We start from the raw sequence: 17,681 nt of genomic DNA on the forward strand, positions 1-17,681 counted from the left end.
CACTGTTACATTGCTTGACAGTGGTGCAGCGAGCATACAAAGAACACTGTGTTTATTCAGGGAGTTTTCATTTCGGAGACGATTCCTGCCATTGAAAAATATGTTCTTTCAGCTGAGTTTCTCAGAATATCAAGGAGCTGCAACAGTTTCCTGAGAGCACTCGTCATAGACGATGAACAAACTTGTCTCGGCGTCAGCAATATCAGACAACAGTGAAACAAGGGAAACTGCTGAAGTGTGATTTGTCCGTGAAAGGAGGAAAAAAACAAAAAGACAGGAAGGTTAACTAGAAAAACTATGGACCATTTGTTGCAGTTTATTGCCGCCAAGGGAAAGTCCAGCAACAAAAAAAAAAATCTGTGAGATCTGAGCAAGTGAAGATGGCACTGCATGAGATAATGTGGGGAAAAAAGAGAGCTCCGCTTCAATTTAACTACAAAATACAAGAGAGGTCTATGAATTTTCTAACATGTACTTCACTGCACCTCATAAAGTGAACTGAAACAGCACAGAGCTCTCAGCATGAGCTCGCTTGATTCCTCCATCTGGGTGTGTAACGATAATTAGCAGTGAGAGAAAACGTCTCAGAAAGCATGAAAAGTAGCAGACAGGAAAAAAAAAGTCCAAAAGTTCCAAAGAATCTGTGAGGTTGGACTGGAATATATAGCTTCGAATATGAAAAGTGATTTGATGACTAAGTTTGAGTGGGAGACAAATAATAAGTCGCAGGAGTATGAGGAGGAAGAGTGTTGCTTTGCAGGTACACTGCTAAGTTGGTATATCAAACGTACTATATTTTCAAGAGAGGGTATTGTATAAACTTTTCTCCACAGTACCTGGTGATGGCTTTTTGCCCTTTTTGATTGGAAACAACCCTGATTGTTTACTTCGAGTGGTGCTCTGAGGAGATTTTACAGAAAGGTTAGGTCACCGTTTCATCCCCGTTTCAACATCACCTCAAGCAAGTAAACAAATCTCCTCTCTGCCAGGCATTCATCTGCACATCTAAATTCAGCAGTTTTGGAGGGAACACCGACAAATAACCATCAGGAATGAATGGTAACGCATATATCTTAAAAAAAAAAAAAAAAAAAAAAGCTTCATTCCGAGCTGTAGCATCTTTCTGTCAGCCGTCGCTGCTTGCACCCAGTTTTGCACCATCTCGAAAGTGTTTTGACACTTTCAAAGTGCCAACAGATAGCACACGGGGATGGGATGGTGTCATATACTCGGTATCAACAAGCTGACACTGAGGACTCATCCAAGTGTCACAGCATCACAACCGCAGTGTGAAAAAAGGATGCGGGCTCATGACAGGGTGTCACAGCCGCTTTCCGAGAGCGGGCCTTGAGGAGGGAGGGGAAACGACCCAGTGACCCTTGTTTGTTTATTTATTTATTTATTTATTAATTTTCTGGGACTGTTCGTGGACAATTGTGAATTGTGGTTTGAAGACACAGCACAAGGCCCCCCAGCATTTTATTAGCAATGATGAAAACCATTTTATTGCACTCATGCACATGCGTTGTGCTAATGGCTAATCTCATGTTTAGAGCTGGTTTAGTTTTCAGGTGACTGCTTGTGTTCTGTTACAGCCCATGAATGTTTTATAATTACTTTAAACCATTTGCACCCGCACATTGATATGATATACATATTTTTACATTCATTGTGATATACACTTTACAAAAACATCATCATCTCCAATGTCTATTGTGAATAAACTTCCATAAATCGGCTTAAAGAGCATTTTTTTTTTTTAGTTTGACAATAATCCAGAGCTATCTGTCTGTACATTCATGCATACATTACAAACAGAAACTGCTAACAGCTAATTCAGCTTCACTTTTAATGGTGGCAATTTGCCAAAATGTTAACAAACACAAGCTTAAGAAAAAGGGATGTTGTAGCTCACGGGGTGATTAGGTTCCAAAACTTAAATTATGATTATCCCCCAAAGCGAAAGTAATACAAAGAATAATAGTGAGAGTGTCAAAATCCCTTTTAATATTAACTTTCATCATGTTGTGGTAATTTTTATTTATTTACTTCTCACAGAGTCAGACTCTGAAAAGCTCTAGTCTCGTGAATCTGAAGCAAAAAAAATAAAAAATAAAAAATGCTTTTTGTATGTGGATGAATTCGAAAGAACACAATAGCGTTTTAGCCCTGTTGCCTGTGCTAAGGCAATTTCAGGCACACTTAAATTTGAGCCAGTTTAATGAATACGAACATTAAGAGCATGTACTGTACAGTAGATGGTGCGGGAAGGGATAGAAGGCTTCTTTATGATATCAGTACCATCATCTAAAGTGCTTTCAGCGCCTGATGTGAATACATTACCCACAGTCATATCAATTGTGGTGGACTGGAATGAGAAAATGGTGGTGCTATTTTTGTACGTTTGCTGCCAGCTATATGCAGGCACAATACCCTAATTGGTTACTCTAGCCCTTGTGCTGCAAAGGCAGATGTGAGAACACACCTAATTCAGCAACTGGCTGACACAACTGACAAGCAATTAGGGATTGAAAAGTGATTTTTTTTCTTTTTAGGTAAAATGAAAATACATATCAGTATCAAAACCTGGCATCACAGTAGTGAATATCCCAAACAGTGAAAGGCCTGCAGAAATATTTTTCATGTTGATGAGGAACAAATCCAACAATCCAATCATTTGATATAACATAACAGATTTTTTTTTCAGACATTCAGGGACATTGGGTGCAGTTGCAACAGCAAGCTAATTATTGGCATATGTTAAGGAATTGTATTCATTTGGTAGCATCTCGACTGCAGCATTCTGATGCCGTAAAACTACTGTGCACTCAGAAGGTTTGGGAGTGCCCGGGTCTCTGTGGTAACTGTGAGAATGCTAAATCCTGCATCTGAGAAAAGGGAGGCTACAGTCCGGCTACAGTTTGAATGCAGCACAAGAGTGCCCTCCAATGGAGGAACGACGAATTGATGCAAAAGAACCACAGAAATGTGTCCTTTCAAAAGCCCAGTATTGTTTCCAGTAAAATGGATTTGCTGTAGAGTGGCTCCATTTTCAGAGTCGACTTTATTCTATAAAGATGAAAGCTATCATATGAAAGCACATTACAGAGAGCTACATGGAAATGGATTATTTTGCCCCGGGCATCCCACATTGAGCACTGCCTCCCTGGTGAACTCTACCAATCAAATGCTTTGGGGCATATACAGCTGAGGTTATGGGTTGTGTTCTGCCAGTTCCTGTGGAGGAGGTGGGACTTGTGTTCAAGGTCTGCCTGGAAGGTTTTACTTAGGGCAAAAGGCTTGTGGGCAGACTGGTCTGCATATCAAACCACTGTGATCTGCTTTGGTATGTTTTTAAGGGGCATATTCTCTCTAAATGGTACAATGAGAAGCTCAGTTAAAGCAGGTAGAGGCTTGGTCTTTTGTTCACTTGCATCTCAGATGGGTGCTGCTTCTGACTGTGAAACCCCAAGAGCAGCAGTTCTCGAATCTTACAACTAATCTTAAGATTTGACTATTGTTGCAATTTATGCAACACAGCATGATTTCTTTTTCCTTTCTCCATCTCTGACTGTGTCATGAATACTTTTTGGGTGCTGAAAATGTTAAATTATTGAGGAATCCAATCAGTAAATAAACTACTTTGTGTAGTAGAAATAAGTTTCTTCTGCTTTGCTTTCAGTGTATCATGCTATGACTCCTCACATTTATCTTGTCAGCCCCTGGGTACAAGCTGAGTGAATTTACTGTTGTGCCTCACAGAGGTGGAAGAAATACTAAGATCCTTCACTGAAGTAAAAGCACCAGGGATGTATGTATGCATGTAAAGAGCAGAACTGGGTGGGGTCTGAAATCAGCCCGACAAAGGGCCTCAAGTAAAGCTTAAGCTTTTTGTGAGGAGTCATAAGTTGGAAAACATGTTGGAAACCACAGTTTAACCTTTAACAGTGTATTGTACTGTAAGTTTGGCATATTTTTATTATAATCTTTATCTGATTTGTGTTTCCATCTGAATTACAGTGGAGCAGAAGCATAAAGAAGCACAAAATAAAGGAACACCTTTATACAAGTACCTCAAAACTGTACCTAAATAAAGTACGTGAGCACCTGTACTTACTTTCCTCCACCGTAACATTTTTCATGCATCAGTACTGTGACAAAATTGACACTGATCGAGAACGTTTTACAGTTCGCTTACACTCTGTGATAAGCTTTAAAGTTTAGAACTTCTAATTATATTTTTGGCCACTTTACAAATCAAAAAAATGAACCAGAGGGTGAATGAATTCCAAGTTTGACAAGCTGGTGCCAATTCTTGCTTCATTTTACATTTTTAGTCGGATCACCCAAGAGAAAATGTCCATTGATTGATTCAAACTGAGACTCTGATGCTTTGCAATCAATTCTCTCATCTCTGGGGTGCAGTGAAATGGCTGTAACAGCAGCATGTGTAGCATGGGACCCTTTTTGTTTCTGTCACATCCCATATGTCTGGCAATTCATCTTTCTGTTGATACCATCATCTCATCTCATAATTCCTTATTTGTCTCCATCTCTGATGTACAGTATCTCTTACGTGATTACTATAAATAGAATCCAAAGAAATCCTGTGGTGACCCGACTTTAGGCTGAGGGCTTCTTCTCCACTTTCTTTGTGTGATTTGTTCAGAAACAGACAAATGAGCACCCTGAAGGACCATCCAAGCCTCATTGTGTAGAAAAAATTAAACATATTCCTCATTCTGTTCACAAACTCACAACATGGCTGGAGAGATTAAATTTCATCCCAAATTAATGACTGTGCACACTGGAAGGTAATTAATCATTTGCTGGGTCCTTTCTTTGGCTCTCAGCGTGCTTTGGCCCCACTCAGAGACCCCTGCTCAAAAACATCTTGACATTTTTGTAATTACACCTTTTCTCCCCAGCGCGAAGCGACTCAGCAGCTGTTGACAAACTGAGGGGTCACATTGCCACCGCACAAACATAATAATGTTGTGTGTTAGCCCATTTAATCCCAGCAGTCACAATCGTGACCACTAAAAACTTTTCTATTTTCAGACTATAGAAAATTAGATTTTAAAGGGGATAGATGCTAGTGCCATTTTTTTTAATGTACATTGCATTATTAATTTTTATGTATATCACTTTATTTTTATGGTGCACTTCGAAGTGAGGACAGAGTTATAAAAGTCATAAAAGCTCCAGACAGGAGGTACACAGCCTTCCAAGATGATCCCTGATTTTAATGGGTTCAGGTGAGGAGAAGGGGCCAAATCTTCCAGTAAGCACAGGAACAGGAACTCAAATCACTGAGCATTAATAGCTTAAAATGTGAAGTAAAAGTTCATCGCAGAACATCTCTTGATGAAATCAGAAGCACATTTCTATAGGTGCTGTAACCTGCAGGGAGGAAAAAGGTACATTTGCTCAGACAGTAGCTGCCCTTGACTTGTATTTCACAGCACAGAGAACTCATTGCTCTGAAGAATGTGCCGATGGTTTTGCTAATGCTCCGAGATAACTGGTGAAGAAGACGACATGCAGAGACATCAAACAGTGGGGAAAAAAATGTGCAACTACGGGGACAAATTATTGCAGGAGGAAGGACGAACTGTAGAAAGATTTCTCAAGGTCGACAGACTTTTTGAAGCAGCGCACACTGAGTCTGAAGTGTTTTCTGAAAACAGTGGCGGCAGAAGGACTAGAGACACTCACGTAAACTTGACTAGAAATGCTGCTCACGCAGAAAGAGGCAGAGCTGGAAGTAGAGGCTCAGACACAGAACAAGGTAACAGCAACGCCGTGTTACAGGTGTGGAATAGTTATGTGTGGTAAGATGTGGACTAAGTGCGATTCAGTATTGTATGGACAGACGAGCAACCTCAAGACATGCAGTGAAAACTTTGAAGGGATTTAATAAAAGGTATTAAGTGGATTTTTGTCATAATTAGTGTATGAATTTTTAAGTAATGGCCAAAAGTGTGTTTTGTGAGGCCACAGTGACCTTTTGATCTTTGACCATTGACTTCCAAAATCAATCTGTTCCTCCTTGAGTCCAACTAGACGTTTGTGTCAAATTTTGAAGAAATCCCCTCAAGGTGTTCCTGATATGTTGTCTTCGCAAGAATGGAATGGATGGACAGACAACTTGGAAATATAATGCCTCTGGACACAGCTGTTGACGATGCAAAGGTGTAAATTTGGGGATTTAAATAAGTTAAGCGTGCAGCAGTGGACACTACATCTGGCACTGATGACGTGTTGCGTGGTGACCACACACTGGGAGCGACGAGGCCATCGCTGATGCCGTTTTTTCCGCCGCAACTGCGGAGCTTTCCCTGCAGAGTGTCAGAGCAGAAAATAATTCAGGACTCCCATTAGAACCAGGTGACACTGCTTACAGTTATTAGCATCGACAAAGGGGAGCCTTTTTAATCCTGAGTCTGGAATACTGATTTTGTTCTCCAGCTGCTCCAACTCCCACCTGGGTCATACAGCAGTGTAGATCAGACACATTTTTAAAGGTGTGGCACAAAAAACAAAACACAAATCAACTATCAATGCAGCTAATTGAATATCAGTCCATATGACCCCATCAGGACTTCCCATAGGAACAGCCAATTACTAGCCTAATGATAGTGAAAGGCCCACACAAAGAAAGAAAATCACATGTATTCAAACAGACCAGCTCATTCAGCATGCAAAAATATGCGTGCCGTAATTAATTTGCCATTAAGGCTGGATTGATGTCGCCTGCATGATGCAGACAACAAAACCATAATTGCCTCTGGTGTTGAATTCATGGTTTTGCCTCATTACTGAAACAGATGCTAATTTGGTGGAGCGGCTTCAGGTTGACAGGTGTGTGAAGCTTGTGCTGTCTCCCTGTGTGGTTCCGCTGCGTTAGGCTACATGTAAAGCGCACTGCGGAAAGGAAACGAAGGGTTGGAAAAAAAAATCAAAAAAACCACATCATAAGTCAACGGCGTGTTCATGAGGGGAAAAACATTTATATTTTCATTCTTGGTTGAGCGGCTTTTAATCAAAATGAATGGCACAGACAGTAATTGGTATGTGAGAGGAAAGTGAGCTCACAGGTTGAGAAAACAAACCATTTTGCTGTATTATTAAGCTGTTTAACTAAATGATTTGCTTTCGGACCTCATAGTTCTTCCTGTTCTTCACTTCATTAGGTTAAGTAAAATACGGTTTTGTGTGTGTATGTGTTTTTTTTGAAAAACATTTAACTCAAATGGGGGGGAAAAAAAATCATTCAAAAGATTTGGAAGATCATCTTTTAACAATAAACCCCATTAATACAGTTTGTGGCAGCATCTTCAACTATCTGAAACTATACTCATAAAAACAAACATGAAAAACTACAAAATATCTTTTTCTTTTTTTCCCTCCCCTCATCAGTTCAGTTCTTTTGTGACATTAATGTCTCTGTCAGTTTATGCAGTGGCCATGATCTGGACAGCTGGAGAGGAGTCCAACACACCTGTTCAACTGGCGTATTTCACCACCGGTCCAATATAAGTAACCTGGAAAACTGGCTGGTGAGTTTAGAGTCCACTGTCTCTGCTTCATCACATCTTCTTCACCCGTTTCTTGGGTCTCTGGTTGAAGACGGGTGATGAGCCCATCAGGGAGTCGGGTGAATGCGAGGCGTAGCTGCCGTCTGACGCCGCACCTCCAGGTGAGGGTGCCATGGCTACCCCCGATTCGCTCATGGTAGACATGGGTCCCCCCTCCTCAAACACATCTCCACCCAGGACGCCATGGTGATGGTGGTGGTGATGGTGATGGTGGCCTGAGCCCTGGCCCTCCTCGCCATCCTGTGGCTCCATTTTTACCTGCGGCCACAGAGGGGAGTTGTTGGCCCCGCCGCCGCCTTTATAGGAGAGGAGAACAAATTTAGTTATAGTGAATAGTGAACTAATGAAAACTGGGTCATGTTAAGAACCTTATCCAAAACACAGATGAAAATTCTTCATGTGTGCAGAATATAAATTTGAACAGGGATGCTGGTCTCACCTGAGGTGTGAGGAGAATGGTCACCATCCAGGCCTGAAGCCAGCCTTTCACCGTGGGCCCCAAGGACCCCCATGGGCAGAGCCTGGTCCCCAGAGGCCAGGTCGGCTTCAGGTTCCTCGCTAACAGGGAACGGGATGTCACTCATGGGCTCATCCTTAATCTTTGGGGGCTTGGAATCCTCCAGAGCCTTCTCTGGGTTCACTAGCCGCTCATATTCCTCTGACAGATCCTTACTGACCTGAAAGAGGGAAAAACTAGTAGTGACACTTTTTTGGTGGAAAATATTGTGAGAACTGAGCCTGGATGATCTACTCTGCAGTAATACTCTTATTATTCTCTTCAGACCTAAAAAAAAAAAATATAGGTTAGTAGATTCAGCAAATGTCAGGATTTAAGCATTTTTCAGTAGAGTCTGAATAATTAGGTCTAAAAGCAAAGCAGATCTAAAGGATCGGTTTCATCTCTGTCTGTTCTCCACAGTTCTCATCACTCCTGAGAAGCCATGTTGGCACTGAGGACAGTGAATCTCTCATTTTGGTTCCTGTCTCACTTCCAAGCAGCTTGCACACAAGCTGCCATACGGTGCATTTTTCTCACTTGAACACAGCGCTTTATGCTTTCTGAGATGATTCAGCATGTTGTGGTGAAGCCATGGCACTTTTCCAGCACTGTGCCAAATGATTATGTTTAATATTGTTTTGTTGTTGATAATTTTCTGTAATAGCGCAGTCCTATGAACAATTCTAACCCATTCCCAACCTCACCTGCAGCATGTAGCTGTGATAGTCTTTGATCCTCACTTGCCAGAAGCGCTGCAGGGCCAGGACGCTGCCGATGCCCACCTCATGGAACACTTGTTCCACCACGTCTGGGAAGGGACTGGCCCCCAGCCGTGCCTCCCGGTCCACCGCCACCCTCAGCAGGCGGGTAAGGCGCAGGTAGTGCTCGTGCACCAGGTCGGTCAGAGTCTCCAGCACACTCTCCTGAGCAGATTCGAAGCCAGCATGAGCCAGGACGGTGGCCACTGACTGATAGAGGAGCTGCCTGCAGAAAGGCCAACTCAGCTCTGTGACAGGCTCGCCTTTACCCCTTGTGATGGAAAAACCAGAGGAGAAGGAAGGAGATAAATGATACCTGGTTTCTAACTTAAATGACATTATATCTCTGAAATGTTAGATAATAAGGAAATATAATATTTAAACTGCAACTTAGATGCCTCAGTAGAAATAGAAGGTATTTGCTTAGGACTCCTGTCTTAGCTCAGCCACACAGTGAGATTAACTTACTTATAAAAGTCACTTTCAGGGTCACTGTGGCGGAGCTGGAAGGGTTGCCGTGGGGCTTTGCTGTCCACGGGTAACAGATCATCTGGCATGACAGGTGGGGTGGGAGGACGTAGAGGGAGGTTGGTGTCAGTCTCCTCCATCCTGCTGCCTCCCTCAGAGGACGCTGTGCTCTGACCCTGAGCCTGGGCCTGAGCCGCTGCCAAGAGGCCACGGAGGCGGCGTGCATGCTGACACAGCTGCACTGTGTGGATGGTGAGGCTGCAGGGCTCTGAGGGAATGTCCAACATCGTGGTGGGCCGCGGACGCTGGGCCGAGGGCTGGTGCAGGGGAGGGTCCTGCATCTCCACAGAGCGAAACTCACGCTGGAGCAAATCAAAGGAGCTGCGGCTGGGAGGTGCCCCTGCAGGTCCAGGGATCTCTCCCCAGTAACGCATCATGATGAGTGATCAAAGACACAAGGTGTATTCAAACTGGCATCAAGTCTGGAAACTGAACGTGGAGAGGGAGAAAAAGTGACCACAAGAGGATGAGGAGGGTGTATACAAAAGTGGTTTGACCTGTCAGTGATGATATTAAAAGATATATAATATTTTCAGTATAGCACTGATTAATTTTTTTAAAACACCACCCATAAAATTAGTTTATTGCTCTGCTTGCTTTTTCCTGATACAGCGTGGTAGCTTACCCTGAAGTGCCAAAGTAACATTACAACCTATGGACACTGCTTTAAATGTTGTCTCGTGATCACTTCGGCATACATTTAACCAACTACTAACACGTTTTAAATAAAGTACTGGCAATAATAATCGGTTGTGTACCCGATGTATGCCGAATTGAGGAGCGCATTTCATTGATTCGGTTAAGCACTGAAGTCAGGGTTTAACAGGAATGTCTGTTTGCAGAATAGCAGGACAACACAAAATGTCAGGTGTCTGACTGGAGTTTGGCACTGCATGAGCATACGAGAGAGAACGCATCATAACTCTGACTCAGGAGGGAGCAACGACAACAAGGCAGCTACCTAACGATAAGTACCTACCATGAATGCTGAGCCTGTTAAACAATATAACCACTGACTTTGAAACACTACCGTACCTCACATTACACACAGGTGGCTGAAACATCGGTCGATAATTGCAGCCAATATCTTGCAGCTTTGAAGGGAAGTTGCACAGGAACTCAGCTTTCTCGTCCTTGTTGCAAAAAATTCCGGTAAATAGCTTAAGCAGATGTTTTGTTCCGGAACAAACCACCCATTTTGACTGAGATAAAAAAAAATATACATTCTATTGCCATGCAACGTAGTTTTGTTTTAAATGTTTTTTCAACATCTCTCCTCTGGAACATATTCTTTATAAGCAGTTTTCCTAAGTTTTGTTGAGGTTTAGAAGACCCGAGCAAATTTTACAGTCGCACCAAATAAACATGGCCGCCTCCCAGCCGTCAGACGTGAGCGTGAAAAACACAGATGAAGAAATGATCTCTGCAGAGGACACGGACGAGTGCTCGGCCACAGAGGACGGTGGCGGACTTGAAAAGAAAGACTCGTCTAAGACTGACCCAGAAACAGAGGACCCGTTCAAGAAACCGGCTCTTTTCGCAGCTCCTTCTCTCGCCAGCAAACGCGGCAACGTCGCTGCTCCGTCCAAACCAACAGCACCCGAAACAAAAAGTGTGAAAGAAGATAACAGAGCTGAAGCTGTAGACAGGGACACTTCCTCGGGTCCAGCTAGTGAAAAAGAAACCTCGGGAAAACGTCACGAAGAGGACAAAAAAGGCCAAAAAGACAAGGATGTGTCTGCTGTCAAAACCAAACCAGATGCTAAACCCAGGGTGCTTCCTGCGAAGGGGCCACCAGCTGGCAAATTCCCCCCTCTACCATACACAGAGCCACCGTGGGGTGGCATAGCTCCAGATACTCCTTATGCTTTTGAAATCCTCAAAAACGGCGCCATAGTGGACAGGGTGCCCCTCACTCACAGGAGTTTCTTCGTGGTCGGGCGTTTACCTGTGTGCGACGTGTCTCTGGAGCACCCCTCCATCTCCAGGTACCATGCGGTGATCCAGTTCCGCGGACAGGCCGGAGAGGGGGAGTCTGTCGGCGAAGAGAGAGGCTTTTACGTCCACGATCTGGGCAGCACACACGGCACCGTGGTGAACAAGAACAAGATCCCCCCGAAGACCTACATCAGACTCCGCGTGGGGCACGTGTTAAAGTTTGGTGGGAGCACGAGGCTTTTTATCCTGCAGGTCAGTCACGTTGTAGACTTCCATCACACCTGCACTTAAAAAATCAGGCAGTATTAAACGATCATGGATCAGGATGGCTGTCTGCCTCTGATATTATTTACCCATCCATTTCACTAATTCTATTTGAGTTTACCACTGAAACACACTATTCAATGATGTTTATCCAAAAGAAAATAAAAAGAAAAACTTAACACGTTCTTAAGACGTCTTCCTCACTCTCCTCCCGCAGGGTCCCGAGTTTGATGAGGAAGAGGAGTCTGAACTAACAGTGACAGAGCTGAGGGAGCGTGCCCGGAAACAGAAAGCAGAGCTGGAGAGGAGGATGATGGGAGATGGTTCTGATGATGATGATGATGATGGGGAGGAAGAGGAAAAGGAAGAAGGCGGGGAAGGCGAAAGCAACAAGAGCCAGAGCAAACAGTCAAACGAAGATTCGGGCTGTTCCTGGGGAATGGGTGAGCTTTTCTGCTGCCTTCAGGATGACGACTGTGTGTTTTATGCTGTGTTGTCATTTTGAGTGAGCTGGTGTAAAACTTTCTCACAGTGCGAGTAACCAAAGAAGCAAGTTAATCCTTCAGTTCTCTCATTTCCTTTCACTCCATCTGTCCCCTGTAAATCCATCCTGCAGCAGAGGACGTTGTTCCAGAGGAAGACGAGAACGAGGAAAACCCTTTCTCAACAGAGTTCCATGAGGACCAGGAGGCTGCATACCTGAAAGACCCCAAGAAGGCTTTGCAGGGCTTTTATGACAGGGAGGGTGAGCAGACATCAAAGTTTATGAGATACAGAAGAAAATTGTGTGCATTTCTTGAATTTACTGACTCCAGTTTTAATGTCCTTTGTCTTAGGGGAGGAGCTGGAGTTTGAGTATGAAGACAAAAGTCATGGTACTTGGCTGTGCAGAATAAGGTAAGAGACGTTTACCTTAGATCTCAAAAAGGTTAAAAAGTGTGTAGCTGTGGTGTAGAGTCACAGAGTTCGTGCTGATTTTTCTGTCAGGCTGCCCGTGGACGACGCCATGGGCCGGCAGCTGGTTGCTGAGGTGACCCACACGGGGAAGAAGAAAGAAGCAGCCATCCAGTGCTGCCTGGAGGCTTGTCGAATGCTGGAAGCCAGAGGGCTGCTGCGCCAGGAAGCAGGTGGGAACTCACCTCCGCTGGGAATGTCTGAAAGTGGAGTCAGGATCCGCCATCTGGAGAGGTTAAAGCTTGTTGTTGTGAGGCTGACATCCTGTTTTACATCCTGTTTCCAGTGTCCCGTAAACGCAAGAAGAAGAACTGGGAAGATGAGGACTACTACGACAGCGACGACGACACCTTTCTGGATCGAACCGGCACCGTGGAGAGGAAGAGACAAGAGCGAATGAAAAAAGCTGGAAAGGTTGACGAGCAGCCTGAGACCTATGAATCACTGGTAAACATCTGCCGGCATTTTTAAACACAGCTGGGGAGTACTGGGGTATTCTGATTCAGGTCTGTGACATGTTTAGCTCAGCTAACATCAGCATGCTTACATGCTGAAGTGCAGCAGGTCTAATGCTTACTGTGTTCACCATGTTAGCATTAGCACCTTCCACAGAACAGAATATGTAGAAACATCAACAGAGTTTTGCTTTTCTTACAGCTGTAAACATTAATATGGTGAAATACAATACACTCCTCTGTTCAAACCGCACACTAGGCCCGTGTCTCCTCGCTGTTCTCTGAGGTTAGAGGAGCAGCTCCCTGTACTGGCTTTACTCTTAACTCTGTCATGGAAGGTTCTTGGGCAAACTGCACTAGTACCATAATGTTAAGCATGCTAGTTTCCATGGTAACATTCATGTATTTGATTTCAATGTAGGTGGCCAAACTGTCAGAGGTGGAGAAGGAGCTGGAAGACACACAGAAAAAGCTCAGCGCAGGCAGAGGAGGTGAGTCACGATCTGCCGTGTGTTCACTCCTCTGTGTCACATGCCACGCTAGCTGAACATGTATGTTCTCCCTGTGCTACTGTATGTTTCATCTGTCCTCTTAGGCTCCTCTGGCTCCTCCACGGAGGACCCGCTGGATGCCTTTATGACTGCAGTGAGAAGCGAGGCAGCGATGGACGCCGTGGAGCGCAGGAAGCTTCACGTTCACGTAGCAGACCTGCGCAAAGACGCCCAGCGACTCCGCAAACTGGTCGAACTCACAAGGCCTGCACAGATGCCGTCACTGCTGCCGAGGTTCGACTCAGTACCACAGTCATCTGTCTGCTGGATTTTCTGATTCATCCCAGAAAACTGTCAATTTTTTTTTCAATTTTATTTCCTGAAAAAGTCCTGAAATAATAGCAGATTTTACCAGTATGTTATATGAAGGAAAGAAATATAAGGATCTGTTTTATAGCTTCTTTGGAACATTCACTGGAGTTAACAGTTGAAATTCATGTTAAAGTCTGTTGTTCTAATATAAATATTAAGCCACGTTTAAACACTTATAAAACATGTTGATGTGTGTTGGTGAGGTAGTGGCAGCTCCGGGTCAGAGAAGCCTAAGAAGACCTTACCGCTGTTTGGAGCCATGAAGGGAGGAAGCAAATTCAAACTGAAGACTGGCACCATCGGGGTAAATGTTGTTTCTTATATTTTTATCTCCGTTTAATCATAGAACACTTAAATTCCCCCTGGAAAAACTGCATCTTTATGGCTTTTACTCAGCATCTTTCTCTCTGCTATTGATGTTTTTCTTCTGTGCGTAGAAGTTGCCCCCTAAGAGGCCCAACCTGCCTGCGGAGCTCTTTAACATGAAAGAACTTCCTCCTGGTGGAGAAGAGGAGGAAGAGGAAGAAGAGAAGGAGGAGGAGAAGGCAGCAGCACCAGCAGCAGCAGAGAAAAATGAAGATAATGATGATAAACAGTGCACAAGTATTGCAGAGTCTAATGTTGACTCTGAAGAGTCCAGTGCATCCATCTGTGCTCCCTCTGAGCAGCGGAGACAGCAACCAGAACAGTCCCCTGAGCCGAAAGGTAAAAAGCCGTAAGAAGTGTTTACTGCTGGAGGGAGTAGGAAATGCTGAGGAAGCTAAAGAGGAAAATATTCTGAGCATTTTGGTTTTCTGATGTCTTGATTTCTGATTAATGACGATGACAGTGTGTTAAAATGCCACTAGGTGGCAGTAGATATGTTACACATACAAAGAGCACACTGTTTATTTTGTATGCTTCCATATGCATGCACACACAGAGATCATTAGTCAGTCTGATAGTTTTTAAAACTACTGTTTTTGCAGTGAAATGTTTAAAATCAACTTTTCTATAATGTGCCATATAGATACGTTTATATTTCAATTTTTGTTGGTACGATTTCACATCAGAGCAAAGCCGCAAACAGAGGAGAGGTGGGGTGTGTGCTGAGGCAGTAGAGCAGGTACCTGAGCACAGCAGCAACAAGGTCTCGGCACCGAGTCCACGTGGGTGATGTGTTTTATTGTTTCCATATTAGTCTGTGCTCTGTCTCTCCCAAGTATTGGTTATTGTGCGTCAGTGCTGGAAGAAGTAAAAATAATCCTAAGACCCCCCACATCCAAAATTTTACCACTGAAAGTACAGAAGTATTGACAACAATTTTAACTGCTGCTATGTTTTATATGTAAAATCTTAATTTGAAAAGCAAGTAATAAGTAAATGTCAAAAAGATTGCAGTGGAGCAAAATACAATAATTCTGAACTGAAGTAGAAGAGAAGATTGTTGTGTGTGTGTGTGTGTGTGTGTGTGTGTGTGTGTGTGTGTGTGTGTGTGTGTGTGTGTGTGTGTGTGTGTGTGTGTGAGTGAGTGAGTGAGTGGTGCTGGTCTTTAATGTGCTGTACCTACGTCTCCACAGAGTCCAAAGCAGAAGGTGACAGAGAGCCAGCAGCTGACCCCAGTCCCAAAAAGAAAAAGAAAGTGATGGGCCCCAGCAGGGTAGGTCCTCATACACTCTGGAGCCAACATCCGGATCTGTGGTTACAGGAAAGGTGTGACACAGACTGAGTTTCCTCACGGTTTGTCTCCACAGCCACCGGTGCAGCTCTCGGGACAGTATCCAGAAGATGACCCTGATTATTCTGTGTGGGTGCCTCCCGCAGGTAAACAACCCGTCTGATGTGGCTGTTTGAAGTAGACTCTGAGCCTGACTTTTTGACAAACCTGATCATGTCCTCAGGCCCTGGTAGGTAGTTAGGATGGCTGGACACAACAGCTGTGCTATTCTCATACCTTTACAGGAGAGAAGCAGCTCTCTGATATGTCTTGACAAACACTCGTTGACACTGGCAGACTTGGGTGTTGTGGGCTACTGAGCTCAGGAATGAAGAGATGGGGAGGGGGGATTTTTTTTTTTCAGGGTATTGTAAGAGGAAGTAAACAGCTTGTCATGGTCCATTTGTGCAGCCAAAATTGCAGTAATATTTCCATTGTTCAGTAAGGAATGCAGATCAAGGTCACTAAAAAAAATTGTAAGATAAGCTTCAGTAAAATAAACATAGAGATGGCTGCCAGTCTGAGTTCAGTTTGGTTTGATGAAGAAGTCAGGGAGCTGCACATTGTGTGATAACTTCTTTCATTGTGGTCTGCTGCAGAATATCTTTTTCAACATATAATAAAACGCTCACCAATGAATACATGTTCGATCCTTCTGATGCTCAAACTTTCTTTTTCTTCCCTCACAGGTCAGACTGGAGATGGCCGCACACACCTGAACGACAAGTACGGCTACTGAGGGAAAACACTAAGAGAGCTCTTCAGTCTCCACTCCAAAGGCTTTTACGCTGCAGATAATACCTGCAACACAAAGCGTCCAGTCTCCCCAGCTCTGACCATTAACCCCCTCCACCCATCGCAGCCCCTGTGTGTGTGTGTGTGTGTGAGCCTGGAGCAGACCAGGGGACTTGCAGAGATAATGCTGCTGCAGCTTTTTATTCATCTCTTGAGGATATTTGCATTCGTGAACTGTGACAAACAAAAAAGCACACCATTCCAATTCACATGAAAACTGCCGAGCTAGGGGGGGGCTGCGCCTCACCCCCCCCCCGGTCCCAGAGCAGACACTGGGCAGTCAGCCTGCTGGCTACTCTCCACTGTGACAGTGATCGAGATGGGTGGCACCTGAGTTTTGTGCCTTTATTTGAGTTCTATACAATCAAGCGGGGAAATGGAAAGGGACAGAGAAGGACCAGTGACTGATCTGAATTCAGCCTTTTGGTCTTTGGCTGCTCCTCTTGCACTTAAATCCACCTGACATTCAATCTGTGTCCCTCCTGTTTGGCTTCAGTCGATCACTGGCATAACCTTTTTTTTTTTTTTCCAAAGGAGAGTGCGTAGCAGGGAGGGAGAAAGAGGGAGAGCATTGAAGCAGCTTTTCTGACCATCTGGACACTTGGATGGCTTACTGGATGAAACGCAAGCTGATAATGACTCAAGCTAAGTGGAGTGTGTGCCTGTGTCTACACACACACACACAGCACAACCTTCTCAAACTTCTCTTTTTAACGTGATTGTCTTTATGAGCGAGTCAGCTATTGCTGTGTTTGCCTAGAGCAGGATTCCTCACTCTGTGAAATCCCACTCAGAGCTGTTCTCTTGGTTTACTGCCACACTTTCCACCCTCTTTCCTGTTGTTTCTTTTCAAAACAAAACAAAAAAAAAATAAAGAAATGTATTTTGTTATATAAATGTATAATAAAATTGTCTGTTCATAACCTGCGAGTTGCTTACTTAACACTGACCTGATTATATTCTCTCACATTCATTCTCCCCTAAATTTCCCAGCGGCCTCTCATGTTCACTACTGGGCCTCCTTCACACCCGGCGTAGTTTTGACGTCAGACTTTCTTTTTGCTCTCTTTGAAGCTCTCTCTCTCACACAAAGAGCATTTCTCAGGGTATGATCTGGCACAAAGGGGCTTGTGGTTTTGGCTGTAGGTCTTTGCTGTGATGTTCTGTGCTGTGACCTACTAATCACAGATGGTGTCTTCTCTGACTCAAACACGAGATGTAATGAAATATAAAGAAATACATGGTAGGTAAACCATTCAGTAAAGTGTCATGTGACATAATGGGTGGGGGGACAAATTAAAGGGAAATCCCATGTAAATTGTCTCAGTGA

General features: G+C 44.0%; 2 protein-coding genes across 4 annotated transcripts; one reads left to right on the forward strand and one right to left on the reverse strand.

Annotated features, from left to right (window-relative positions):
- Positions 1-6,838: 6,838 nt before the first annotated feature.
- Positions 6,839-10,541, reverse strand: supt7l (SPT7 like, STAGA complex subunit gamma). Of its 2 annotated transcripts, none has more exons than XM_041059923.1 (5): positions 10,422-10,541; positions 9,327-9,815; positions 8,805-9,129; positions 8,041-8,278; positions 6,839-7,897 (listed from the first exon to the last, which is right to left on the reverse strand). In XM_041059923.1, exons 2-5 carry the CDS (start codon positions 9,761-9,763, stop codon positions 7,593-7,595), a joined length of 1,305 nt encoding a protein of 434 aa, XP_040915857.1. In that variant the 5' UTR covers positions 9,764-9,815; positions 10,422-10,541; the 3' UTR covers positions 6,839-7,592. The 2 variants fall into 2 exon arrangements, with proteins under 2 accessions (XP_040915857.1, XP_040915858.1); XM_041059924.1 differs by having other exon boundaries at positions 10,366-10,463.
- Positions 10,542-10,751: 210 nt separating this feature from the next.
- Positions 10,752-17,268, forward strand: LOC121197685 (solute carrier family 4 member 1 adaptor protein). Of its 2 annotated transcripts, XM_041061400.1 has the most exons (14): positions 10,752-11,576; positions 11,806-12,031; positions 12,205-12,333; positions 12,425-12,485; positions 12,576-12,715; positions 12,829-12,989; positions 13,419-13,488; positions 13,593-13,782; positions 14,068-14,164; positions 14,298-14,565; positions 14,913-15,008; positions 15,420-15,499; positions 15,594-15,663; positions 16,246-17,268. In XM_041061400.1, the coding sequence occupies exons 1-14, from the start codon at positions 10,752-10,754 to the stop codon at positions 16,293-16,295; spliced, it is 2,463 nt and encodes an 820-aa protein (XP_040917334.1). In that variant the 3' UTR covers positions 16,296-17,268. The 2 variants fall into 2 exon arrangements, with proteins under 2 accessions (XP_040917334.1, XP_040917335.1); XM_041061401.1 differs by lacking the exon at positions 14,913-15,008.
- The last annotated feature ends 413 nt before the right edge of the window (positions 17,269-17,681 follow it).

Source organism: Toxotes jaculatrix, chromosome 17, assembly GCF_017976425.1.
Source record: "Toxotes jaculatrix isolate fToxJac2 chromosome 17, fToxJac2.pri, whole genome shotgun sequence".
NCBI classification, from domain to species: Eukaryota; Metazoa; Chordata; class Actinopteri; family Toxotidae; genus Toxotes; species Toxotes jaculatrix.